Raw genomic sequence first — 26,324 nt, forward strand, 5'->3', positions numbered from 1 at the left:
AACTTTAGTGAGGATCCAGATTTCACACTTAAACTCTTTCTGTTCCATTTCTCGGTCCAGTTTCTGTTGATCTTTTTGGAGAGCTCAAAACTCAAACATGTGCTGAGATGTGACTTTTACAGCTCAGGCCTCACTCTGATGACTATCCAACCTCCTGTTTCCCCCCACCCTTATGCTGAAACATATTTTCATCTCCTCTATTTTGACTATATCCAGACATTAATAAAAGGAATCTATTTTCCCAGAAATCTTGCAGTGAGGGGAAGTTTCCCTGGATCATGAATCATACCAGCAACAGCTGCTATAATTTATTAAAATCTCAAGGTAGTTAATATCATAAAGTTTCCAGGAGCTGCAAGCCATTCTCCCCGAAGCAGTCAGTAGGCTTGACGTTTTTCCATCTGAAATAAGTTATGCTCAGCCCTCTAAATTATTATCTCAAGAGACATGTAAATTAATCATTGATTCATTGACTTAAGCTCATTGGGTGAAGTCACTGTGAAGTGATAAGTGAGTTAACCTCAGAGCCATAAGGTTGACTTTGACAAATTTATAAAATAAAATGGAAGTTCTTTTGTCTTTTACCATTTATAACCAGAATAGCTCAGGTCTTACTATCATATACAGAAAAAAAGTAGGAGTTTTGGAAGAGGGGTTGTTTTCAGGTTACTTTTTCTAGTGAAAACACACTTTGCTCCTCTCTTTAAGAGACCAATCATATCCTACAAGACCATCATTTTTCTGGGTAACTAAGATGTTCTGTTCTTGAGTTGAATCACCTTGGAAGTAAAAAAGTTACTTGACACTGTCATCATGGGGATATGAACACAGAAGCAAGGCACAATATAGATGTACACTTCATAGTCCTTCCTATTCCCCCTTCTATCCAGTATCAGAGGATGGTCTTTTTCTGCATTCCCTGAAAATCAGCAGATTTGAGAGATTTTCTGACCACATGAGGAGTTACTGTTTCCTGAACCTTTAAAGTACAGGAAGCCATAGCACACATGTTTTTTAATGAACAGGCAGTGTGTTATGCTAAGAACACATGTTTATTAGAAGCTGAAATGTCTGAATTTCTCAAGGCAAAATAATTTAAACACTGTGTATTAAAATTAATGATGCATTTTTTTACATATATAATATGTAATATGTACCAAGTGCTGACTATATATATCATTTTTAAATAAAAAATATTCTGCCTAACATTAATTTAGCATATTAGAAAAAGATTTAAAAAATCATAATTTATAATCTCCTCAGTCATTTCAACTGACATCATTATTATTGCAGCTGCGAATGCTGGGTTTTGGAGAGTCGAAAGTAACCATATGATGCATGATGGATACTATAATAATCATACAGCAGCTTCAAGTAGGAGCTATAAGTCTTGAGAGATATATGCAGTTCAGGTGTATATATAAACTGTATTCCTGAAAGCGGACATAAAGTTCAAAGTGTTCTGCACTGCTGTGAGAACTACAGCATAGGATACTTCCTTTATTATCTGCATTAATTGCAGTTCAACTATGTCTGGACTTAAAGGAGAACCTTTTCTTAAAACCTTGTCTTCCCACAGCTTGCTTGGCTACAGCTGATTGGAATTTTTTTTTAATTATGTCGTATATTTGCCAAACTATAGTTTTGGCGAATCCAAGAATTATATAAGAATTTGGAGTTATTTTGCAAAACTTCAGAGATTAGGAATGGAGATGGCTGTGGGAGATCTGAAGGCCGCGCTTTACTGATCTTTGGAAATTTGATTGCAAACACTTTGCCAAAGAGGCTGCTGGACTGTTCTCGTTTTTTTCCCTTTTGAGGGCTGCATTTAATTTAATGGGAATATTGGTCAAGACAATAGAGCTTTCTTTGGTTTATACTCCTACACACTTGTTGTCCTCCACTTAAATAAAGTAAAAATCTGAATTTTACATTCTTTCTAAACTCTGAAAAAGCCCAGATGGCCCTTTAGGTTGTCTTGATGTCCTCTTTACGTTGTTGGGCTTTTTTGACCCTGTGGTTGGTGTGGAAGTTTGAGCATACAAGTAGCCGTAGTATCTGACACTTGATAGTGGTTTTTGCGTGGTTCAACAGGTGAACATTGAAATGTCACATTGTTACAGACAGCTATGTGCATGAGCCATTTTTAAGTATGCGTGTGTTAACACTGCAGTTCCTGGCGCTGTAGTAGTAGGTTTTACTTCCTTATCAATTCTGCCTGTAATAGAAGCTGGGTTCTCGAGTATGCAACTGATAACAGCACCTGGCAACCACATCACTGTGTTCTTTTAGAACAGACAATAGTTCATTATGGTAATAAAGTTAGAAGGCTTTTTCAATAATTATGATACATATAGTGCAGTGATGTCTTAATGGAATAACATCGATCACATTGCAAATACGTGAAAATGTGATTGTTTTAAATGCTAAATACCACAGCTTAAAAGAGGAGGAGAACTGAAGGGGAGGGGGGAAGAGTGGTCTGTAGTGAAATTGCAGAAGGAAGGGTCAAGGAGACCACTGTTCTTCAAGAAAGTAGAAATAGTTCAAAGTCAAGTCATGGCAAACACAAGTCAAGTGATAAGTGACAAAATATCAGTATGTATGGAATAAAACAAAAATTTAAAAAATCCACATGATCAACATAAGAGCAGCGCGATATATGCACTTCCTAAATGCATAATCCAGTTTGCTTTTAGCTAGACAGAAAAAGGGCATTGGAAGTGCAGCTGTGTAAGACACCAACAAACAGAACTTAAATGTATAGAAGAAAAGTAAAAGCATGCAGGATGTGAATGGGATGCGTGTTGGTTGAAGGGCTCTCTGGATGGCTAGGAATGAAGCTGGTCGTCCTTGTTAAACCAATTGCTGTAGCTGTTCTATTGCAGCTGTATCATGCATCCTCGGGTTGAAGCACAAACTGTCCCTTTTACAACTTCAAAACTGGAAGCAGCCTTTAAATGCTTTGAAAGATTAGCACTTCAGACACAGTAACTGTGGGGTTTACAATTTAACAGGCTAGAGTGTAGGGCTAATTCTCTGAATCTTCTGTGTAAACAGTCCTCCTTTGACTGCAGTTACATCAATTAATAGTATCCATTGGGTAAATGAACGTCTGTTTATAACAGGATGTGTTTGACTTGGAACTTCAGATACTGTTTGCTTGAAGCATCTTTTGCATTGAAAGTTCTTCCTGTTAACCCCTTGAAAAATACAGAGGGAAAAAAAAGGTCAAATACACTAGTGAGCTTTGGCAGCACCATGTCACGCAGGTAGGGCAAACTGGGTAGCACAGTTGGTGTAAGCCTTCTGGCTTACATCATAGTACTGCTACTGGCTCATCATCTCATAGTATGGATTTGCCTTTAGGAAAATTAAAATTTTACTTGGAAAATCTCAGATCATTTAGTAACTATTGCCAAGAAGTTTATTATATTTCTCAGCATTACTCTTCTGATGGAAGTAGCTGTTGGCGTTATTAAATATTCATATGCTTTTAAAATTCTAGCCTGTGGTTTAAATTTGTTTGAAATTAAGCTGGTTTGACTTGGGATTTATCTTTCAAAACCAAAAAGTGTGCTCTTGAGGTACTGCTGTGCATTATGAGAAGAGGCTTGAGTTTATGCCTAATCTCAATATGGATTGCTTTACAAAAAGATTTATTTTGTTTACAAGATGTTTGCTTCATGAAAGCACATATTGATTTCATAGCATATGATCAGCAGTCTCTAAGTGAACTGTATGTTAAGACAACACTGAACATTGTGACAGCTGCCACTGGGGTTGATGTCCTCATGGCATTTCTATTCAGAGCGCTTGATTCCAATTAATTCTAGCTTTACAGGACTTTCACCTAACAGATTGAAATTTTCATGAATCAAAGGTGACGTTTCTCTTGAAGGTCAAGCCACAGTTATTCAGCTTTTAAAGCAAAAAGGAAAATGGTAACAAGAGTACTGTCCCTGTATTACAAGTACTGTTCTTATTTCAGAACTGGTGCAAGCTAAGTACATTTTGTAAAGCAAGTGTAGGTATTTGTAGAATTAATTTCTTTTCAGTAGAGGGGCATGGCAGCATCTATCTTATAATCATTTTTGTGTTTCTAATCAAACTCATGCGAGTAAAAAGAGGAATTTTGGTCCAAACTCTTAAAGAAATTCTTTGCACTTTAAGACCATTGTATTTTATTTCACCAAGTTACATGCCTTTGAAATGCACCGTTCATTTGCAGTAGATCAAGTATGATTTTATTTGCCTTTTTAGTGAAGCTCCGATGGCAGTAGGCTGTAAAGCGTACACCTGTCAATTTAACTGCCCGGGGAGTGATTCAGAACAAACCTCTGAGATGTGGTTGAGTACTATACTTTTTGTTGGAGTGCTACTAAGATAAGGGATTACTGAATGTAGGAGACACCTGGTAGTAGTAACAATATTTGTGACTTATCTGAATCTTTAAAGTGTAAATATAATAAACTCTTTGTCATAGAGCCCTAATTCTTTCCTGCTTATAAATCATGTTGAATTTTACTCAGGAACAGCTTGTTTGTTTTTCTATCAACCTACATATATGAATATTCAATATTTTTATTCTAGAATATTTCTACTGCATTTCTTTTGTTGTACAAGATACATCATTTTGTAAGTCAACCACTTATTAAAAATCAACTGACCAAATAATGTAAATGTCTGTGAATTCACTCTGAAGTATCCTTATGGTTTATCTGCCTAAAGATAAGCTCAAATTTAGAAAGAGAGCTTGATTCTCCAGAAATCACTTTCTTTTTTATTAACTATGTCTTGTTTCGTTGCAGGAGGGGTTCAAAATGGGATTAACTCTTGAAGGCACAGTATTTTGTCTTGATCCACTAGACAGCAGGTGCTGATGCCAAGAAACTAAATGTGAAATTCCTACGCAGTGGTTTTTTTATTAATTCTGAACACGTATTCACAGATATTATCCATGTGCCAAAAATTGCTTTTTTCAACATGTAAACTCTTGTGAGATTTGCTTCTGTAAAAATCCAACTTAGTTCCAGTCTTTCCCTGTACAAATGTAAAAAGTTGTATTTGTTTATGAAATATTAATTAAATTACGCTGTTGTGTTTCTTTCTCTCACATTTTGGCCCGAGTTTACTACGCTTTATGACTATTAGCCTGCAGGAGTTCTTCAGAAAGCTCACACATACCTCTCTGTTTGCAGATGTGCAAGCATGATTTTTACATAATACTTTACCTAGCAGCATTTTGAAATTATGCTTTTAAGCCATTATTTAATATTCAAGCAGTAAAATGGTTTATATCTAGTACAAAAAGTTCAAATTGCAGTGAAAAAGCAGAATATACTAACCATTAATATATGCTTAAAAGGTAAATCTGGATGCTGCGTAATTGATTTCCATTACTGTGCATGGTTACTATGCTGTACAGATGTTGTTACTAGCTTATAAAATCCAGAGATTTTTAGGTCCTTAATTCATGTTTTAGAAACTAACAAATTATTAGTATTTTAATTAGTGTTTAATGAGCGTAGAAGAACTGCTAAATTGCAGAATGGACAAAGTGACTGCCCTTTGTTTTGGTATTTTATAGCTGAACTATAAAGCATGTCATTTGGAGTTCGTTCTATGATAACCATAACTTAGAAAGAAGGTTACGGTCTTGCATTTACTTAGGAATTTACGTAATTTTGTGTATAAGCAGGCACTCCATTTACTGGGCTCAATTCTGTAAGTTATGTTCAACACGCTGTTTACAGTCAGGCTCTGTTGAGTATTTTTTTCACTGTCTGCTTTAATGTTACATGTCTTACTATAATTTTGAAGCTTGCTACGAGAGTTCAATATAAGTTAGTAAGTCCTTCATACCCACTGGTTGTTCATGTTACAGAAATAACTGCACACCAAAATTTTCAGCAGTTAGTGAGTTGAACGCTGACCTGTCTATGCATACTCTTCATTAATCTTTAGCATAAGCAATAAAATACCATCTTAAACCTATCTCAGAAAATTATTATTGTTAGTGTTTTAATGCCCAAACCCCACATTAGTTCAATTAAAAACTTTAAAAACTCTAATATTTTCCCCTCAAAACATACAGATGTGGAAAAAAACAAAATTCCAGATTTTTTTTTTAATATTTTCTTTCCTTTTTCATGAGAGGTTTTTTGTGATGAGAGGTTTTGTCCTTAACAGTGACAGTTTACACCAAAAATGCATTTTGCAAATTCATGATCACGTGTATATCTTTATGCCTTGTTCAACAAAGTACTTCTGCATGTACTTTTGAAGTCCGGTGAAATGAATGGGATTATTCCTTTGCGAAGTTTGACGTATGCTCAGGTACCTTGCTGAATGGGGGCCTTGATGTCCTGCATTACATTAGTCTTCCTCTCTCTTATTCTGTGTTCAACATTCATATAGAGTATTATATATAAATATATATATAAAAAATATATAAAATCACTAACAAATAGAATAGTATATGTTTCATAAAGAAAAGTCTTTATAATTTTGTTTGTCATATAGTATTTTGGAATTTGTATAATGAGGATGTTTAGTAGCCATAGCAATGGCCTTTTTTAACAAATAGAATTTGTATTTTTATTGTACTTTAAAAAGCTTTACATAATAAGCATCTATTTAGTGGTCATTTATTATCAATGGTAACACTAAGATAATGTTTGCACATTTTAAGAAACCTTTTTTGTTTCTGATTTTTATGATAGTTGACTGCAAATGGCATGGTTAAATATTACATACCTGGTCAATCCATACAAAAATACTTAAATCAACAAAACAGTGCATTTTTAATGAAAAGGTTATGTGATCCAGTTGGAAACTGTATTTCTATGTAATCTCAAATGTCTGTTTAATTTTGCCTAAAATAAATGTTTTTAAATAAATTGCGTCCTAGAAAACAACATTCATTCAGTAAAACACCCAGTGGAAGGGAGGGCGGGGATGTGCTTAAATGTTGGCAGGCCCTGCCACAAAGAATGGTTTAGTACTGAAGTTGTGTTAAAGTCCCCTTATATGCTGGAAAGAATCTGATCTCAGCCGGTGTAGAATAACTCCACTGTTTGACCTTTATTATCAAGTTTGGTCTAATCCGTAATCAGCAGAGAAAAAATCCTGTTCCACATGCAGCTGCCTAATACTAATAGTTAGGGAGTAACACTCTCCCCAGTGCTTCATGGATTTCATTGACTCTTTTTATTGCTTTTATTTTTTAACACTTAGCTGCTCAAAATACTTGGCTACCAAATGACCCTAATGGTTATTTAAGGAGTAAAGGATGTAATTGAAGTCTTCTGAATCCTAGAAAGCAACGTCTGTAAACCAGGTGTGTTAATGTGACAGGTCACTGCATATGGTGTTGATGCTTTTGAGAAGAGAAAACTAATCTTAAACCACCTGGTAATTACTTCTGTTGCAAAATTTCTCTTCAAGCTAATACCAAACCCATCTAACCTCTGCCATTTGTGAAAATGGGGCTTGGACAGTTTATGGGAATGGACGCTGTCAGGGCTAGCAGGGTAAGGGCTGTGTCTAATCTGTGAGTCATAAACATGACCTGTTCTTTCTTCAAACATGTCTCCATGTTCCCACTAGTATCACTGTTCTTTTACAGATAGTGCAATAACATTGTCTGCTAAATCTTCAGACTATTACTTTAAAAATACATATCTGAGAGCAGTACAAGGGGTCTTGCTCTGTTTAGAGTAAACAGGAGTGCTCCTGTTCAGCAGTACAAAATTTTGTCTGCAGAAGCTGTCTTGTTACAAATTCCTACTTTTTCAATTATCTATTAAAAGCATAGTCTCTAAGCAAAAAAAAAAAAAAAAAAAAAGTTGGTAGTTGGTTTGGATTGAAAATGTGAAATGATTCTGCTAATTGTGTGACCATAGGCATTTCACTTGACAGAAGCCTGTAAAAAGAGAGTAACATCATCTGCTAGGTTAGACATACTGTGCTAAATGAGCTGTGAACAAGACTTTTTTTTTTTTTTTTTGACTTTTAAATTTGCTCTCCAACAAAAATAAAAGAAAATACCAGTGCAACTGGGTGCTACCGGATGTGTCCACACTTTTTTTTCTTTCTTTTGGATATCTTTTCTTTCCCATTTTTTTCCTTAAACTTCTTTAAACTGCGATCACATTGCTGATTGAGCTAACTGTGACAATATCACTTTGTGGACATGTAACACTACTTTTTGGTTCCAATTGTCAACTGCCTAACTACTGTGCTGGCATGTCATACCAAGCTATATTAACACCTAGAAGCAAGATTCCTCGCTTTCTCTTCCCTTTTTTTGTATGATATGGACTACTTTTCTCTTCCTACCTGATTATTACACCATGCCTGAGTAACTGAGGTGCTTAGGTTAGAACTCTCCTTAAGTCAAATAAGCTGATACATGGTGAGTTTGTATGTTTTCTCTTTTTAACCTTTGATAAATTACTGAGCATCATTGCAGGATGTTCTTGGCTTAACCCATTGTCTTTACTTCAGATGGGTGTGTAGGTGGCTGTCTTTTGTCCTTTGTGTGACAGATGTGATTTGTGCTAAAGAAATAATTGATCAAATCATTCAAATTGGCAAAGATCAAATCCTTCATGTGGCAAAAGTTACTGCATTTCGTTTTGGCTTCACTCATGGAAAGGAAGAAAGGAAAAAGAAAATTCTCACACTTGCAGAAGTAAGCGTGGTTGTGTAATCCCAGAGGTGATTCCACTTGCCAAGGAACGGGGCTGGCTCTGAGACTTCATTATGATGATTATTTTTCAATTTGAGTCTCATTCTCACTGAGCAATTCTGCTTCACAAAAAGAGTCTCTTCTCAAAGGAGTCTCACTGCCTGAGCAATCTCTAGTCAAACATCCAGAGCTCCTATTTTATTATACCCCATCCGTCACTAGAGATTGTCACCCTCTTGGGCACCCTCTTAAGTCAAGAAATGTGTTAATAATTGCAAGCAAGTTCTCAGCTTTCTTAATATGACACTTTGGGGTTTTGTTGCTGCTTTTAAAATCAGAGGATGCAGAATTCACACTTAAAAAAAAATCTGAATAACTAGCCATATGTTTTAAAATGCAACCAAGACTGCCTGCTAGTAGGTGTTCTGTAAGCTTCAGCTAAAAGACAGCAATTAAGCTTTGGTACATAATTAGCCTGTATTTTTTTTTTTTCCCCTTTCAAGATGTATGAGAGACTGAAACGTGTTGCATTACATTGTCAGCTGGTGAAAAGCACACGGCAGTTCTCATCAATGAAATAGTGACCAGGATTTCAAATATATCATTTTGTTCAGTTATTTCAGAACGGTAGGCAACATTTTGTCAAAATGAAAGTCTAACTTTTGTAATATATGCAGCCTTCTTGAGTTGTGTCAACATTCAGTTCTATTGGTGCATAGATTAAAGAAACTGAACACTTATTCATCAGACCAAAACACTTACTGCAACTACAAGACTCTCCCAGTGGATTTCATGGATTGCATATATAATATTTGTGTGTGATGGAGTAAAGGTTTCCAAACGTATGAATATGCAATGTACCTTTTGTGTTTAAGAAATTTCTTGAGAGTCTAATTTATATATAATTTGGGATAATAAACCCTGCAAGTTTAGTCTCCTGTAGTGAATTCTGGAATGGATTGAACCAATTTTAAGGCTCATATGAATGACAGAAACCTAAATCAGAATATTTGAGCCTTTGGACTTTTTTTTTTCCCCTTCACATTTTTCTACTATTTATTTCAGCAAAGCTTATGCCTTGCAATAAAGAGTTAAGACGGAGCGGAAATAGATTAGGAAGGAAGTATAAAAGAAAATTAAAGGTGAAAAAATGACATCTTGTGCCAACATCATGCAATTTGATAACATTGCCTTTTTTTTGTGAAACTTAACTGATTGTGATAACTTCTCTTGTTCTGCCCCATCACTTTTTATACCTATCTCAGGACTGTGCAAGGGATTCTGAGAAGTAGATTGGCCATGTTTGCAGTCCACAAGAGCTGCTGTTGGAGCTATTTGAGCTAGCCAGAAACAAGGAATGGTTTTCTTACCCCCTGTAGCCTTATCACACAGAGTAGGCAACTCACACTGAGCCTCTTCCAAAATGCCTTCTTGCTCCAAGCTTCAGTTTCCATCCATTCATCCTAATTTCTAGTAGTTTGTACCATATTAAAGACCTAGCTGTGTATCTGATGAAGGCTTACAGAAGAACTGTGTTCTATACTAAGCCATTACAAAAGTGCTTTAGCTAATTGTCCTTATTCCGATATTGATTGGAAGGCATGACAATAGGAATAATGATCATCCATGTTTTCTAAATGCCTATTAATAAATCGTTTATATAAATTAATCTCCTTATGATAAGAGCTTTCCCAAAATGAGTCTTGGAATAGACCCTTAAGAATTTTCAATTCCCTTTCCTTTGCACCTTCATCCTACACACAAGCTTTTCTGACTAAAAAGCAACTCAGAAAATCTATTCAACAGAGCATTTGTAAAAGCTACTTGGGGCTCTACCATGTGTGGCATTTAAATTGTTGCAAGTTTTATTTTTTGTATGATTGTATTCTGCAAGCATTTTATTCAGTAAAAATGATGCTTTTTGAAGCTTTTGCACAAAAATTAGGATTGGAATATTTTGTGCATGTTTCACTGAAAATAACTAAATGATCTCTAGGAATCTGTACTGGTTTGCTTTTGAAAACTTGTGCTTTTTAAATATTTTGGTCTTCTTGGGTTGTTTTTTTAAAGGAACTTCATTGTTTTCAAATAAAGTGATCCTTGACACTGTGGAAAGACTGAGAAAATACGTAGCCTGTGTGCTGTGTTGGGATAAGATTCTGAAGAAGATATGGTTCTTGGGGGAGGGCGGGTAACCCAACAACAAAACCAATTTGAAGGGTCTTGACAGACTGTAAAAATCTGGTTTTTTCATGCTCATCGTTAATTTTTGGGATATGTTAGAACAATATCACCGTTCACATACATACTTTGCTATTTTTTTTTTGTGGTGGAAGAGAGCTACTATAATGGCAGATCAAAGTCACCTACAGTTTAAACAATGCAGGAATGGGTTTCCCATGCTTTTACAACCTTATATGTATTAGAATACTATGAAGAAGCCCAGAATAGATCTGAATTTCTGAGATACTTCAACCCTATAAAGTAATGACAGATCATGTGTAATTTGTGACAGATGAACCCGGGATGCAAAGCAAGCAACTAAATTTGGAAAGAAAGGTAAGAGAGTTTTCGAGATAAATGAGAGTTTAGTGAGAAATTTTACATGAGAATGAAAATGCTCTATGGGATTGCTTGTCTGACTGGGTTTGGCCATGCTCTATTCCCAAGTGAGGCAATATTGATGTAGTTTTAACTGATGATCTGACATACTGCTTCTGAGAAGCAAAAAAAATAATTAAAATGCTTGATGCTGTTTCCACAGTATCAATAGAAGTGTCTAATGATCAAAAGTTTTAATCTTGACTTTACAAGTTGCATGGCTGTTTTCTCATCTTTAAGGTTGTGAGTCTACACTAAAATCTGTCCCTCAGGGTGTTTAAGGATTGTTAGCATTCATTGTGTGTATTTTGATAGTACCTGTAGATTGCCATAATATTTAATGTACGTTATAAAATGATTAGACAAGGCTGTGATCTGTGTCATCACAATTGGATGCTGTCGTAACATGGCAATGGATTGATGTATGAAACTGAAGTAACATAATGTCATAGAATGTTTCATTATTTAATAGTCCTTTAAAAATGTAGGTATTTCAAAAGAACCAAGTGTTATTTAGAAGTCAGAAGTGTGACTAGAGACCTAAGTAAACAAGACAAATTGCTTCTTGGCACTCTAATAAATAAACCAGTAAGGCCACTAAAGCCACGTGAGTCATATAGCTATAATGAAATTTACTTGAAACTTGGGAAAACAGGGATTTGTTTTCTCAGAACCACAGATTTAGTCTCTCACAGACCTCCATGATTAAAAAGTAGAATGCCAAAGGGAAAAAAAAATCCCACATGATATTCTAAACAATATGTGACTGAACCCATGTATTGCTGTAGATTACTATATTGAGATTGAACTCGAAACATTATCATCCCAAGCAGTAATGCAGACTGCGTATTGTGAGAGTTCAACCATTTAGAAATAATAGCATTGCTTATAAAAGGCATTTGCCACTGAAAAAGTGTAAGAGATGATTATTATGACTTTAGCAGTCTTATTTTAAAATGTGCATGGAGGGATCATCCTGATTCTTGGTGTGTTCATAAGCAAACCTTATAGTCGCAAAGGGTACTGGGAAGCAATGAGCAAGGCGGTGTGAAATGGGAAAGCTAGTGCAAGTGGGATTATCAACAGGAAAAACCTGAATTTACATGGCAACACAGACCACAGAAAACACTCACATGGTTTAACTGCTCTGAAAAGATAGATTTTTGAGCATCTGTGAACTTTTAACTAATTCAGAAAATGCTACTGAGCAGTATCTATTAAGTCTCTAAGCACTAGTGTATCACTGTGACCGATAATTTTCATCTTTCAGGAAAAAAAGTGGACAAACCGTTTACAATATTTAAAGTGACATTTGCTTATTGATCTATTTGCATTAGAAGGGGAAAGCTGATACCTATTGCTGTACATGTGGCATTGTGTGGTATGCAGACAGTAATGTGCAAATGAGTATGCTGAATGCTTTTCCTACAGAGACTGATGCTTCAAAATGTCACTCTAGAGTCAGGAGGGGAGTTTGAGGTCTTTAAATGGGGAGGTGCTTCATACACTGCAATTTCTGGATGAGAATACAGATTGCCAGAGCTGACAGAGCTTGTGGAAATGTCAAGTCGATCACTATCAGGATTTCAAGCACAATGCAAATAAGTGCAGACAGATGGCGAAGGCATTCCAGACACCGGCCCCTCTCAGCTGTTAAAAAGCAGAGAACATCTAAAACTTTCTTGTTCTCAGCCTGAGAGTAAGCCCATGGGAAAAGGTACCTTCAGATACATTCCAGCAGAATTTAGGTTAAATAGGAGCACATTCTGACTCCCCGTATTAAAAAGCAAAAAGACAGTAAGCAAGAGAGAGTTTAATGGTATATATGAAAAATGCATTACCCCTATGTTTTATAAATGCAAGCTTTTGAAACTTGGAGTAGCTACTTGTACATAGAGCATTCTAGCTTCTGTTTGCTTGAATACTAATTTTTCTTACAATTGCTTAGATTTTATGCATTCATTTTTATTTTTTCATGACTTTAATTTTCCTAGAGAACTTTCTGGAAAAGTGTAAAGTATGCAGGCTATGTATATTTCAATATTCAGACATTTCTGCCTAGAAATAATGGCAAGATAGCTTTCTTTCTTCAAACCTAAAATCCAGTCTTTTCCTTAGGAATCACAAATTGCATGCTGATGTTTCAAAGGGTAAGCAAGCCTAGCAAGAAAAGTTGGAAAAAATACTGTGTTGGCCCCGAGAAGCACGCTGTCTTCCAGGAATGCTGAATTAGTTTGTAATCTACAGCGCTGTGTCTCCTTATGGTTGTGCTTTTTTTTTTTTTCCACACCTTATGCAACAGCATCACATGGCTTGAGCATTGACTGAAAATAATCCAGTGTTACATGCTTGGAAAGCAGCATTTTTGGCTGCTTGCCAGAATGCTGGTTTAAGCACAAGCTAATGAGGACTTTGTACCTATTTAGGTGTGAGCATAAAGAGAAGCAAGGTCTGTGCGTACTGAGACCTGCGGAAAGGGAGAGTTCGTTCTAGGTTTTTGAAGTTTTGCAATCTGCTTGAAGAGCCTGGCTCTACTCTTTCTAAGCCAAGATACCAGAACTTCCAGTGCCGAGACCACCTGTGCAGGTTGACTACGCCTGTGTTTCCAGTTGGGAGACTGGGACAGGACAGTAAACACTGGCAAATTATGTCACTGCAAACCCACAACTTGATGCAGCCTCCTCTAAAACTATTTGTATAGTATGTTTTGAACTCTGCACAACATGCTAAGACCTCTGTTTATTTTGGGTTTGGTTCCCCCCCCCCCCCCTCTTTTTTGTAGTCCAAGTACTGTCTCTATTCTTAGAGCAGCTTCTTACGGCAACGTTGCTACCACCTTGTAGTCTATCTTTTTTATCCAGCCAGCTGTTGACAGTTTTATTCTGGTGTTATAGTTTATGTCCTCACAATGCATAATGAATATATGCTAGAAAAACATTGCCAAATTTATAAAGCATGAAAAGAGAACAGTGTCATACCTTTGTTCTATAAAAATAGTTTCTGACCAAAATTGTCACGTGCTGCTGTGAGATTGTCTTTGACATACTAGCTTTTCAAAGCTGATGTGTTAGGACAAGTGTGTGTTTACCTTGAAGTTGCACTGCTGTATTGGACATTTCCCAGTTTCTTGACAGTTGTTGGTGTGGTGGGATAAAGTCACAAAAATGCTCCTGCCTCTTTTTCTGACTCTTGGTGTCACTGGATGGCAGGCCTTTCCTGTGTCTTCATATGTATCTGCATATTGAGATGTAGACATAAATAAGTATAAACTGTGTCTTTTTATATTGTTCCACCACTGTGATCCTTATTCCTTTAAATTAAAAGAACATCAGAAGTTCAGGATAAGGGCATCAAAGGCCTACTGCAGTGGAGCCAGATTTCAGGAGGCCACACCATCAAGGAGATTCACCCTGGTCTTCTGGCACCATGATTGTCTCTGTACACCTTGAGGGCAACTATGGGGTATGACCTCAGGACTTGTCTGTTCAGGTGCCCCTGTGGTGCTCCGCATGTTGGTGTCCTGCAGCAGGCAAGCCAAGCTGCGTGTGCTTTTACAACCATCAGTATAGCAACACTCTCCTGCTTCCAGTCCCGATACTCAGAGAGGTGCAGATATGCAATGGGACAAACAAGTCTGTTGCAGCCATCAGCTCTGTGCTGTTTTGCAAAGCCATCTGTCCCCTGCTGACCTTAAGCAAGTGAGGTGGGTGGAGAAGGTCACCTCCTGCGAGGTGGTGTGAGGTAGAGATCACTGTTGCTATAGAGGTTGATCAGACCCGAATGTGCAGGAGGGGTTGTGTGGCCCAGCAGGCCCTTCTTGCACTAGCTCCACAGAGCTGGCGACTGCCATAGTTGAAGCTGTTGAGGACAGTGAGGAGCCGTTCCAGTCAGTGTGGGAACAGGACAAGGCAGCCCAGAAATCCCAGCCCTGGCTGCCCTTGTTGACTCAAAAATACCTTATGAGCTAGGGTGTCTTGCATACACTGATGGGCATCTGTACCCCACTCTGAACTTAAATGAGCCTTTCATGTTTCAGCTCTGGATTCCTCCTTACTCTCCCAGCTCCCGTCTTCCTCACCCCCGCAGTCTCTGTGCAGGCACCACAATTGTGCTTGCATAGTTACAGCCACATTTGTTAGTCTGGTCTCTTGACTAGTTTACACAGGACTTTCCTTTCTACTCTTGAAAAGAAAGCCTGTATTGAACCTCACTTGATAGGCCTTAAGTGTTTTTTCTCCACAGGCTTTAATTGCTTCCTGTGGAGCGTCTGCCGACAGAGAAACCAGGCTTCCAAGCACCACTGCTATAGGACTCGTTTGAAGCATAAGTATTTAAAATAAACCTCATGAAAGGCAGACTAGATACTTCTTATGAATCAGTCCCAGCTTCCTGTTAAAAGTCTGTCTGGAATGACTTGCTTTGTGTGGCTGCCTTCATGGTCCTCAGCAGTTCATTTGGTGAGGAGATGCTGGTTGAGGCCAAGCCAAGTGTACTCTTGATTTCCACAGTGGACTGGTCTGTGGCTATGGCAGGGTAAATGCACACAGAAAACAGAATTGCTGCCCCACAGGCTTGGCTGCCTTGACTATCCAAACTCTGCCACCCACACAATTCTCTGTGACCAATATTCCTTTTAATATTTTCATCCTACTGTGTATTGCTTACAGCCCATGTGCTATTTGTTAGGAATTCCAAAAAAGGGACCACAGGCAGTGCATCCTCCAAGTTTGTGCATAAACTCAGGATAGGACCACACATCCAAGTAGACTGTAAAGCTTCCAGTTTCATCTCCACCACTGATTGGTGGGTTAATTCCCAAATGTGCCACAGCCTCTGACTGTCATAGTTAGCCATCTCACATCCTGGGAACTCCAGGGCACAGTCAGGATCCCGTGCAAGGGATTTCCTTGACGATTTGAGGAAACATGTCAAGTGGCAATGAAAAGGCAGGCTCTTGGAAGGTTCTTGTGGTCAAAATCTTCCCACAAACTTCTTTTCTCTTCAACTGCATTCGATATAAGTAGCTTTTCTTCTGAGTTTTTGCCAGTGTGGCTAGGGGCTTTCCTGGCTTCTGCTGCGGGTAAAATACTCTTTAGTCAGAGATAGTTCTGGTGGAGAAAAGGGCAGTGTGTGCTGCAGCCCAGCCAGTGGGAGCTGTTGGAAGCAGTCTGTCCATGCCCAGGCTGCCAAGCCTCTGCTGGGCCAGGCCAGGCCATGACAGGCTTATCAGTTTCCTTTGGAATCTGCGGCTGAAGCTGGTGTCTGGACAGACTGGCTGGGCAAACAAGCATAAGCACAAGGTTGGTGGCAGAGACGGTTTGGGTTGGAGACAAAAATTACAAGCTTTCACATTAGCAGCCTGTTCGTGTAATTAAAAGGGAGAGGCATGGGAAGGACCTGCAATTGAGGACAGTGCAGGGAAAGGCAAGAGAGAAAGCTGCGTAATTCAGTTGTTCAATCACTCTATCTTGTGTCAGCATTTTTAGCAGCTGCCTGAGAAGCAGTGAACCACATTTTGCGTCAATATGTATGTGCACAGCGCACTTATGTTAGACCTTCTCTGACACTCAGGGCATCCTTTTTGGCTTCCCAAGTACTTGCTGCCTGACTTCCTATCCAGTGATCAATGTGCGTGGAGCCCATGATAATGCATGGGGAAAGCAATCCTTCTCCAGTCAATGTGTTTCAAACTCATGGAACTTATTAACTGCTAACAGCAAGGAATAACTTGGTCAGAGTGGTATATATTTATATTGGTGCATGGGAGCACATTTTTATGTGATCCTTTCATGGATTATTATGCTTTTAATTTACTTGGTATTGTTTCATAATAGCATTTATTGACAGAGTATAATAAATTATTTCAATCTGACAGTGGTTCTCCCTGTGATTGTCCTGTAGGTACCCTTAGATACTTGCCAGGTAACATAGGCACTTATCTCCCCCAGGGTTGTCAGACATTTTTCCTCCCCTATAATAATTAGTATTTATAATCCTGTCTCTAGGGAATCTAGCTAATTCTTGTTTTCCCCCTCTGGAATAAGGAAAAATGTTTAAGTATAGAATTCATAATAATATAATTATCTACATCTATATGAAGTCAACCTGCAGTTTGGAAAAGTATATGAACCTTTTGCCTTTTTAAGAATATGGCAAGAATGGCTTGTCAACAAATACATTAAATTCCAGCTCTGGGCTTTAACCATGCAAATATATATATATATTCGTGTGTCTAAATGCAAATGCTTATATATAGGCGTGTATATATATATATATCTTCAAACAAAATCTCCGAAGATATTCTAGAAGTGTCCCCAATAGCACAGTAAGTAACCAGATGAATTAGGTGTAAGAGCTGTGGTCTTCATCACTGCTAGATTAATGCTGCTATGAATCTTGTGAAATGCTATTGTTCACCCAGACTTCTACTGCAATCTACATGTTTACATACTCTAAAGACTCTCAATTTCTATATAGTTTATGCCAACTTTGCTTTGGGGATCTGAAAAGAGTAGGAGAAAATTAGAATATTTTTATTTAGCATTTTCAGTGAAGCATAAAGGGGAATTTCAAAGAAAGTGATCAAGAATGTAAAGTTCTTGCTAAACTAAAAAGGTGTTGACTTACTACAGTTAGATGTCTCATGATACTGGATATGTGTGACATGCTGTTGTTCTAAAATGGCTAAGGCAGTCTTATGTAGAAACAAAACAATACTACAACATGTCATAGAGTTAAAAGTCAAAGGGCAGTTTTGTCAAAATAAACACCACATTTTGAGGAGGTTTTGCTAGAAGAAAAATCAGCTCATTTCAGAACTTAAGCAATGATAACTATAATTACGTGTGGGATGCATTCTCCCAACCCACAGGATGATTTGGGTGAGAATGTTCCAACTACCCTACATTGCAGTAAAGCAATGGGCTGCAGCAGAGAAGCGAGTACACTCCTCTGGAGTCCAGACTTATCCCTTCTCCACAGCTGCCAGTCCTCCATAGTTCAAGACCATCTTCTCTGTGGAAGACTATTACCCAGCATGGCTTTTAAATTTGCCAGAACCGTTTTCTAAAGGTACCGTGTTGTCAGCAGTAGATCTCCTTAACTAAGGTTGTTCTTTCTCATTCACACAGGGCTGCCACTGAAAAGACAGGATTATGGAGCAAACTTAGAGGTGGAAAAGGAAGGAATGAGTGTTCCTGGGAAATGGGATGAAAACTGGGAAATAACATGATTAATATGTTATTCTTTCTTCAAACATATATAGAACAACATCATCCAAAACCACCATGAAAAGGGTTAAAAATTGTTCAGAAGATTATTTGTGCTTCAAATCCAAGGGCATTAACATAATTTTTATTTTATTGTTTTTGTGCTTTCCAATACTTTTGATCTATCCACAAAGCCCAGGGCTTTTCTCCTAACAAGAAAGAAGGATAACGTATAGTAAGAGACATTCTGATATTAATACATTTCTTATATATGTGAAGTTTTGAACAGGTCTGTGGTTGTCCATTCTTCACCAGATAAAACTGTCACTAGCTGAGAGGTTAGGCCATAATGGCTCAGTCAGATTTTATCTTAGTTTCTCAATCAAATTTCACAGGAATGGCTGCAGCCTTTCAAAGAAATGACCCACACTTCCGAGGACAAAAATTCCATAATCCTTGATGCAGCCTTTAGCCAATTTTCTGGCCTGCAGTTTATTATCAAAATCAACAGATTATAAAGAAAATTTTTATGTGCTTAGCACATGCCATGGTGGCAACATTAAAGTGGAAATAGAAAGTCCTGTTTATTTCATAAGGAAAAATAAGTAAAAATATTTATTAATAAATTATTATTCTTCACAAATATTGTGGTTTTTAATCCAAGAAATATCTCACTTAGAACAATATAATGAAATTATGTAGATGAATATGCAGCCAGCATTTCCAAGTCAAAAAAAAAAAAAAAGCCTAAGCTATTAAAACCATTAAAAGCAATGAAGGAGTTTCTTGGTTATTCTGTTGAGCTGAATTACTTTGTTCTCTGAGTTGATGTTTTAGCTATCTTTAGCTATCTATTTAGCAAATTTTAACTAAAGTTAATTTCACTAATACTACTAAGCTGCAATGTTTTTAGCTCAAATACTAGTGTGCTGTTTTTTACTTCTCATGATATCTTAACTCATTTATGAGTAAAGCTTTTAGCATGGTCACTAGTAACCTGACCTTCTTTCACATGATGTGACCGCAAGCTGAACTCTGCAATGAAGATTTTACTTCTTTAGTTTTGTCCCTGATCTGAAGCAATATCACATTTCCATAGTTTCTGGAAAAACTCAAATCCAAGCTGAGCTCCAACATGCTCTGTGGTTTTGATCTAGGTCTAAACATACAGGCTGCTCTGCTAGGAAAACCTTGACAATCATCTGCTTCATTTTATTAACAAAAATCTTAGATTAATTTTAGTCATTGGCCTGACTTCACTGTTGTTGGCACAACAGGGAAGTTGAATCAGGCCTGTCCAACTTTTGTCCTCGTAGCAGCTTGGCAGAGAGAGAAGCTCATATTGAATTGGTAATCATGTACTTTACTGCCATACCATAACAGCAGTGATTCGTTACTGTTTGGGATGTCCCACCCTATCTATGCATACAGTGAGAGTCTAAAGAGGGCTGAGATACCTACGTCCGAGAGAGCAGAAACCCTTCCAAACCACATAGGTGCCACAGCGTCTGTGCCTTCAAATGTCTGCAAGACAGAAATAACCTTGCCTGAGCCAAGCAAGAAGTGTTTCATCTCACCTCCGTGTGGCATTCCCAGGCTCATCCAGGACAGAAGACCTCCCAGGCAAGTATGTGAAACCTGGGCAGCTTTGTGTTAGTCCAGAGCACAGCAACAGTGGTCAAAAGCACAGGGGAATTTAGGGGAAGTGAAGGGAGATGAGTAAAGATGTTAGCTTTAGTGGCTCCCAACCTTTGCACGCTAGTATTGAGTGTGTCACCTGGGAAGTGGCTGTGACGTCGGTGGCTCAGTATGACTGTGAGCGCCTCAGGGTATCTTGGGAAGCAGTGATGCTGTCTGTGTGTCATTCGGGTCTGCTAATGCTGCCGGGGTTTTTTGTTTGCTTGGTTGGTTTGGAGTTTGGGGGTTTTTTTGTTTGTTTTGTTTTAACAGATGAGGAAGAAGCAGTTGCCACAGAATTAGGAGTGAAGCAGTCTGAAGGGAGAATGGTCGGGCAGGAATGTTTCCTTTACAGGGAGGGAGGACAGAAATGATTAAAGATGAGAGTTGGAGAAGATAGCTAGGAGAAAGCTCTGGAAAAAAACATCATTGGCACTCATCTATACCTCTCACTAGAACTGTAAATAAGATAATTTAAACCACCTTGCTATTAAACAAGAGACTAAATCCTTTTAAAGACAACAGCTAGTGGAGTTAAATTTTTAAAAAGAAAGAAAAAAAGTGCAATAATGAAATATTTTATTATTTTATGCAGTTTTAGAATACTTGTACTTCCTGTCATTATCTTACTGCAGACAGAACAGGAATTAGTAAGAAATATCTCCTATAAGAAGAGTCCAGCATATTTTTGTGGTTCTTTCAAGACACTGAAATATATATAGGCCACTTTGTCCTACCACTTTAAACTGTGGTTATAAAGTCCATGTAATATGTGAGCTGAGTGCAGCTTGTTTTCGCACTGAAACTCTATTGCAGGCTCAGTAACAGTCTGTACAGTGGTGAGTGATAGCAGGGAAAGAAGAGGAAGGAGTAGCTGTCAGACTGCTGACAGTATTGCTTGCTAAATCCTAAACAGAACAAGGATCTTCATTTTGGTTCTGTTTATTGCTTTGCATGTATTGCCCATTTAATTCCATTGCTGTGCTTCAATAAAGCATATCACACAGCTAGCTATGATTTTAAACAATTACATGAGCCATGTATTTATAGAAACCCAACCCCAGCAGGAGCCGGCAATGTTTCCTAACAGCCTTTCTAAATGATTGCCTGATGAAATGCTGACCACAGCGTAGCTGATTTAATTTCTGTAACATGCAGATGGCTCTCTTTGTGTAGTTTATTTTGCTGCAACAGTGTGTCAAGGTGACACGGTACCAAATTACAGCAAGAATTAGCAAAAAACTTAGTGATGTGCTTATTAGACTGTTTTATTTGGGAGTTAGTTGATTTTGGATTTATTGAAGTCCTTGGAGAAAATCCAACATTTTTTTTTTCTCAAAGTGTTTTGGATCTAAAACTAATATTGCTAGAGATTATTAAGTTATCTGAGCTCATCTGCTGTTTCCATCTGTTAAGAGAAGGTGCAATGACACACTTTTCTTCTTGATGTGAAAAACCACGTTATGTGGTTTAGTTTGAAAATTTTCTATTTGCAAGAGTCCTTGCATTACAAACCTGAGACATTTGAAAATTGAACATCATCAAAACTACATTACAAGATACCTGTGTAGGTATAAACTCGTTTAGATATCCTCACTTAGATGCAGATTGATTTGCCAACATTCTTAAAGTGGTTTTCTCAGGACCCGGGAGGAATTCAGTATCCAAATTCCACAGAAATTCAGTGGAAAATAGCAGCTGATGCAACTCACTAAGTTTAGATAGCAGCAGTGGAGAGGCAGAGGTGCAATTCAGAGGTCTGCCAAGAAGGAATTGGGTACTTCTGGGTACTTGAACCACTTGGTGAGCCACTTGAACACTATTAGCCCTTGTTTGATCCCTGGATTTAATTTGACCGACTCAATAATCCCCTTGCACAACCTCCCATCATTCTCAGTCTTTTCCCTTGGTGCTCTGTGCTGGGGATTTAACCACCATCCTCTTCTCCAGTCGCACACCCCATGCCAGGCCTTTTGATGAAATGCTTGCAAATAAGCTTTTTGGCCATCTCACTCCATGCCTGAACAGAGGGAATGGTCCTTTGATTTGGAAGAACACTTTGGGGGTTGCTTAATAAGATTGAGGATCTGTAGGCTCGCCTAAAGCTGCTGGAGGTGAAGTAAACTCTCCTGTATCAGATGCATGCTTTCTCACTGGAAAAAAAAAATTAGTTTCCATGTGAAGAATACAACTGAGAGTAGATAAAACTGGACACTTAGATTTTTGATTTTGAGTGAAAACTTCAGAAAATACAGGCATCTGCAATAAGGAGTCTTCTGAGACACCTTTGTGGGCAGCCTTACTGGGTATCATGGTGTCAAGTGTTGAATTTTCCTGATTGTACCAAAAGAGGGATTATTTATTTATTTATTTGCTTTTAAGCAAAAGGGAGAAAAGGGTCTTTTTACATCTATTGTGGTAAATAGTTGATTTTCCCTTTGTCATGAGTCAGAGATGGAATATTATGCCACAAATCAAATTACTGAAGTGTAATTGAAAAAACAGCATTGCCACTCATCTATACATCTAACTAGAACTGTAAACAAGGTAATTTAAACCACCTTGCTATTAATCAAGAGATTTTAAAATCTTCTTTAAAGGCAACAGTTAATGGAAAAAAAAAAAAAAGGAATGAAAGAAAAAAAATAAAATTGTAATCATAGAATCCTTATGCTGAGAGAGACTTAACCAGTGATTTTTTTGGTTTGGAGGTCTGTAGAAGAAGAATCCACCACAATAATTCCCAATTTCTTTTCTTAATTAATCATTATTCAGAGGCTTCAGGCAGTTCTGTCTTCCCTATATATTGTGAATCTCACAGTGTAAACTGTTGTCTTAATGAGCTGCTTGTACCATTTTACATCAATATATCAATCACTTGCATGATTCTAGCTGTACTTGGTGTAGCCATTAAATAATTTCAAGGTTGTCTTGTTATTTTCTGCGTATCTTGTTTCCCATATAGCTTGAATTCAGTATGCATCACCTGAAGTGTCCAGCTCTTCATCTTAATTTTTCTCTGAACCTCCTTTGAATCTCTTATGAATATCCTTTTTACTTCCCAGCCTCTTAGACTTCATGCCAAACACTACTGGTTATATGTAACACTGGGCTCACTCCCCACTCTGGGCTTAGTCTGTACTGTAAGCCTGACTGAGTTCAAATGTAAAGCTTGCTTCATTAGTTGTGAGGGTGTACCTACATAAAAGCCATTGCAAGAATAAAGGTAGAGATGAGGCAGAGGCTGAGGCAGTTCTGCTGATGTTTCTTTTTAAAGGATCAGGTTGTGTGTGGACTTTGACTCTTCTTTTCCATTTCCATCTACCAGTCACTTTGCTAACCCAGTCCATTCTCATGAACCATTATGTTTAAAAGCTCTCTGCTGCATGCCCATACTTTGTTTTACAGTCTGAAAAACAGTGAAAACCGTAAGTAATGTGACTTGATGTCCCATTAATTCACTTTAAAATTCCTGTGACTGCAATATCGTGAGTGACTCTGTGATGGGCAGAGTATATGTACGGGGAGAAACGTGAACAGAAAACATGTGCAATGATGAGTAATATCTAGAAAGTACAAAAAAATAGATGATGTAAAAATAGATAAGTAAATATAATGATTGCGGTCTTAAGTTGAAAGCAGATGTTACCGTAAGTACTGTAAGTAGAGTAATAAATAATATTGCAAATCAGAATAAATACAGTTATTCCCAGGACCTCTGCATTTCCATGCTTCTAGAAAACTATTCTGTACTTGTTAAGCTATATCTATTTTATGGGGTAGTATAACTAAAACAGGAACTCTGCATAATTTTGTATTCAAATATATCAGTAAAAAGATGCAAGAATGAAATCATCTAAATTAAATTCTGTAGTCTCTTATAACATTTCTGTTAAACTTTTTTAATAAAACTGCAGAGAGATGCCATAGGGGATCAATTCTAGAAAAACTCCATAGCATTGTATAGATTACTGTAGATATCCACAGATAATAACAGCCATCCTATGTAATCCTGCATCATTATTCAGATCTCTATGTAGAGACTGAATATTTGGGAATGTTTTATACAGCTATAAAGAAAATCAGCAGTTTCTGGATCATGGTTTCTCTCTTCTGGTTCTCATGGTTCAATTTAAATAATTTCTTTTCCAGTTTTCTCTTGTCTCTTAAAAAATTATGTTCATGAAAGTCATCAGGCTAATTCCTTATGAAAGCCATTAGCTTCCAGAAGTGGGACTTCCTTACTTAACAAAGAAATCTGGCCCATTTTTCTTCTTGAATAACTGTACTTTTAGAGTGTATCTTCTAAGTATGTTGATATTGGGTTTTTGTGTGTTGTGCAAGAATTAAGTGATGTTGATCAGGGCAGGGAAAGAAGAAGAGGGAAGTTATGAAATACAGTCAGAGATTTCTGAATGTCATGTGAAAAGTGGGTGCTGAAAATGTAATAAAAGGCAGGAACTGGGATCCAGGACAAAATTTTGTTGGAGACAACTGCAGGACCAGAACAAAACCTTGATAAAATAATTAGAGGTTGGCCACTCAGTACAATTCAGATGGAATTATCTTCTCACATCCAGAAGATGATAGAGAATCTAAAACAGTTCCATCGAAGAAACTTGAGTACACAACAAAAAGCATATCATGTTGTCATGTGTTTGTCACAGCATATACAAACCAGAACAACTGTCAGCCTCTGTGGGAAGCATTCACTGGTTTGAAAGTGCCAGAAGAGTGATCAGTGCATTGGCAGATAGGGTGACAAGAGCACTATTAGTTTAGGAAGGATGACAGGATCCCAAGTCAGCCAAGATTTTGAGATCTGTCTGCGCCCTTGTTCAAAGAAAACATACAGGGGAAAAAAAAAAAAAATCAGATCTGTTTGCATAATATCTGAGGAAAGTAACTTATGAAGCAGAGAAAACTGAAAAGAAAGCAGATGAAAATAAAAGGATCTGAACAAAACCTTGGCCAGTCCTCTTTATCTTTGAAAGAGAGTATGTGTTCCCTTTTCTTGCTCTCAGTCAAGAAACTTTATATTGCTTTCTACTTTGCAGCAAATTTTACATAGTCTCCCAGGGGAAAAAGCTTCTTCTTATCCCCATGGAGGCCTTGCCATGGATTAGCATCCTGCCTTTGCCACGTGTCTTCTGACTTGCCCCAGCTGTGGGCTCCCTCTTTGTCCAGCCTATGCTCAGAGACTTCCCCATGGCTCTTGGGGTTTCCCGTGACTGATGGCAAGCAGTGGGCAGGCTGCACCCACCTCCACACCTCTGGAGGGACCAGGATCACTGGAACAGGAGTATCTGCAGGGATCAATGGATACAAGAGTTCTAGAGCACGGTGGAATTATAATTCCAGAAGAAAATGGGAAGATTCTTTATGTTAAACTGAATAGAGGCTTGCAACCCAAGGTGGTGTCAGTGATGCAGGGAACAATGAGAGGCAAGAGGACAACAACAATCAGAAAATTATCAGATACAGCAGGGTTTTGCAGCAGTGGAACAGGACTAGGGACTTTAAACAGGACCTGGTGAGCAATGGGCACCTGGCAAACAACTCTTAAAAAGATTGCTTTCTAGCGACAGTTGTGACAATTTCAAGTTGAATACAAACACATGAGATATCTGATGCCTAAAGAAACACTGTTCTAGGTGTATGGCAAAAATGCATTGATGTGAAGAGCGAGAAACTGTATATTTCAACTTTATACAAAATATATAAACCTGTCCACACTCCAAAAGTGTATGATCTGCAATTTCTGGAACTCCTGTAAAGGATAAGATCCAGTAAAATGGATTGAGTTTATTAGTGTGGTCATTACAGCACAATATTAGTCCTTAGAAATCCTAGATGGATTTTTTGCTATCAACAGTATTAATTCTGGGAAAAAATGTGTTTAAATTGACATTTAAAGGTCATTTAAGGATTGGGATATATAGTTTACATTGCCCTAAATAAACAGCAGATATCAAGGAAATTGTTAAGGCTTTTGCTTATGCCAAAGATTATAAAAAACATCTCAAAGGGGACCATGGAAGTAAAATTAAAAAATCAGCTCCTTGGAATAAGTACAGAAAAACTTAGGCTGGGGCGAGGGGGGGAAGGGGAAAAAAAAAAAAAAAAAGGGTATTTGGCTTAAT

The 26,324-nt window shown here is 37.7% G+C and overlaps 1 protein-coding gene across 5 annotated transcripts in view; it reads left to right on the plus strand.

Annotated features, from left to right (window-relative positions):
• GULP1 (GULP PTB domain containing engulfment adaptor 1) overlaps positions 1 to 6,902 on the plus strand; it is a 165,435-nt gene extending 158,533 nt beyond the window's left edge. For all 5 annotated transcript variants that reach the window (XM_074872678.1, XM_074872675.1, XM_074872679.1 and 2 more), the window contains one exon: positions 4,812 to 6,902. In XM_074872678.1, coding sequence (XP_074728779.1) covers positions 4,812 to 4,833 — 22 coding nt within the window. In that variant the 3' untranslated portion in view covers positions 4,834 to 6,902. The remainder of the gene's footprint in view (positions 1 to 4,811) is intronic.
• The last annotated feature ends 19,422 nt before the right edge of the window (positions 6,903 to 26,324 follow it).

The sequence above is a fragment of the Strix uralensis genome, chromosome 6, assembly GCF_047716275.1.
Source record: "Strix uralensis isolate ZFMK-TIS-50842 chromosome 6, bStrUra1, whole genome shotgun sequence".
In the NCBI taxonomy this organism is placed as follows: Eukaryota; Metazoa; Chordata; class Aves; order Strigiformes; family Strigidae; genus Strix; species Strix uralensis.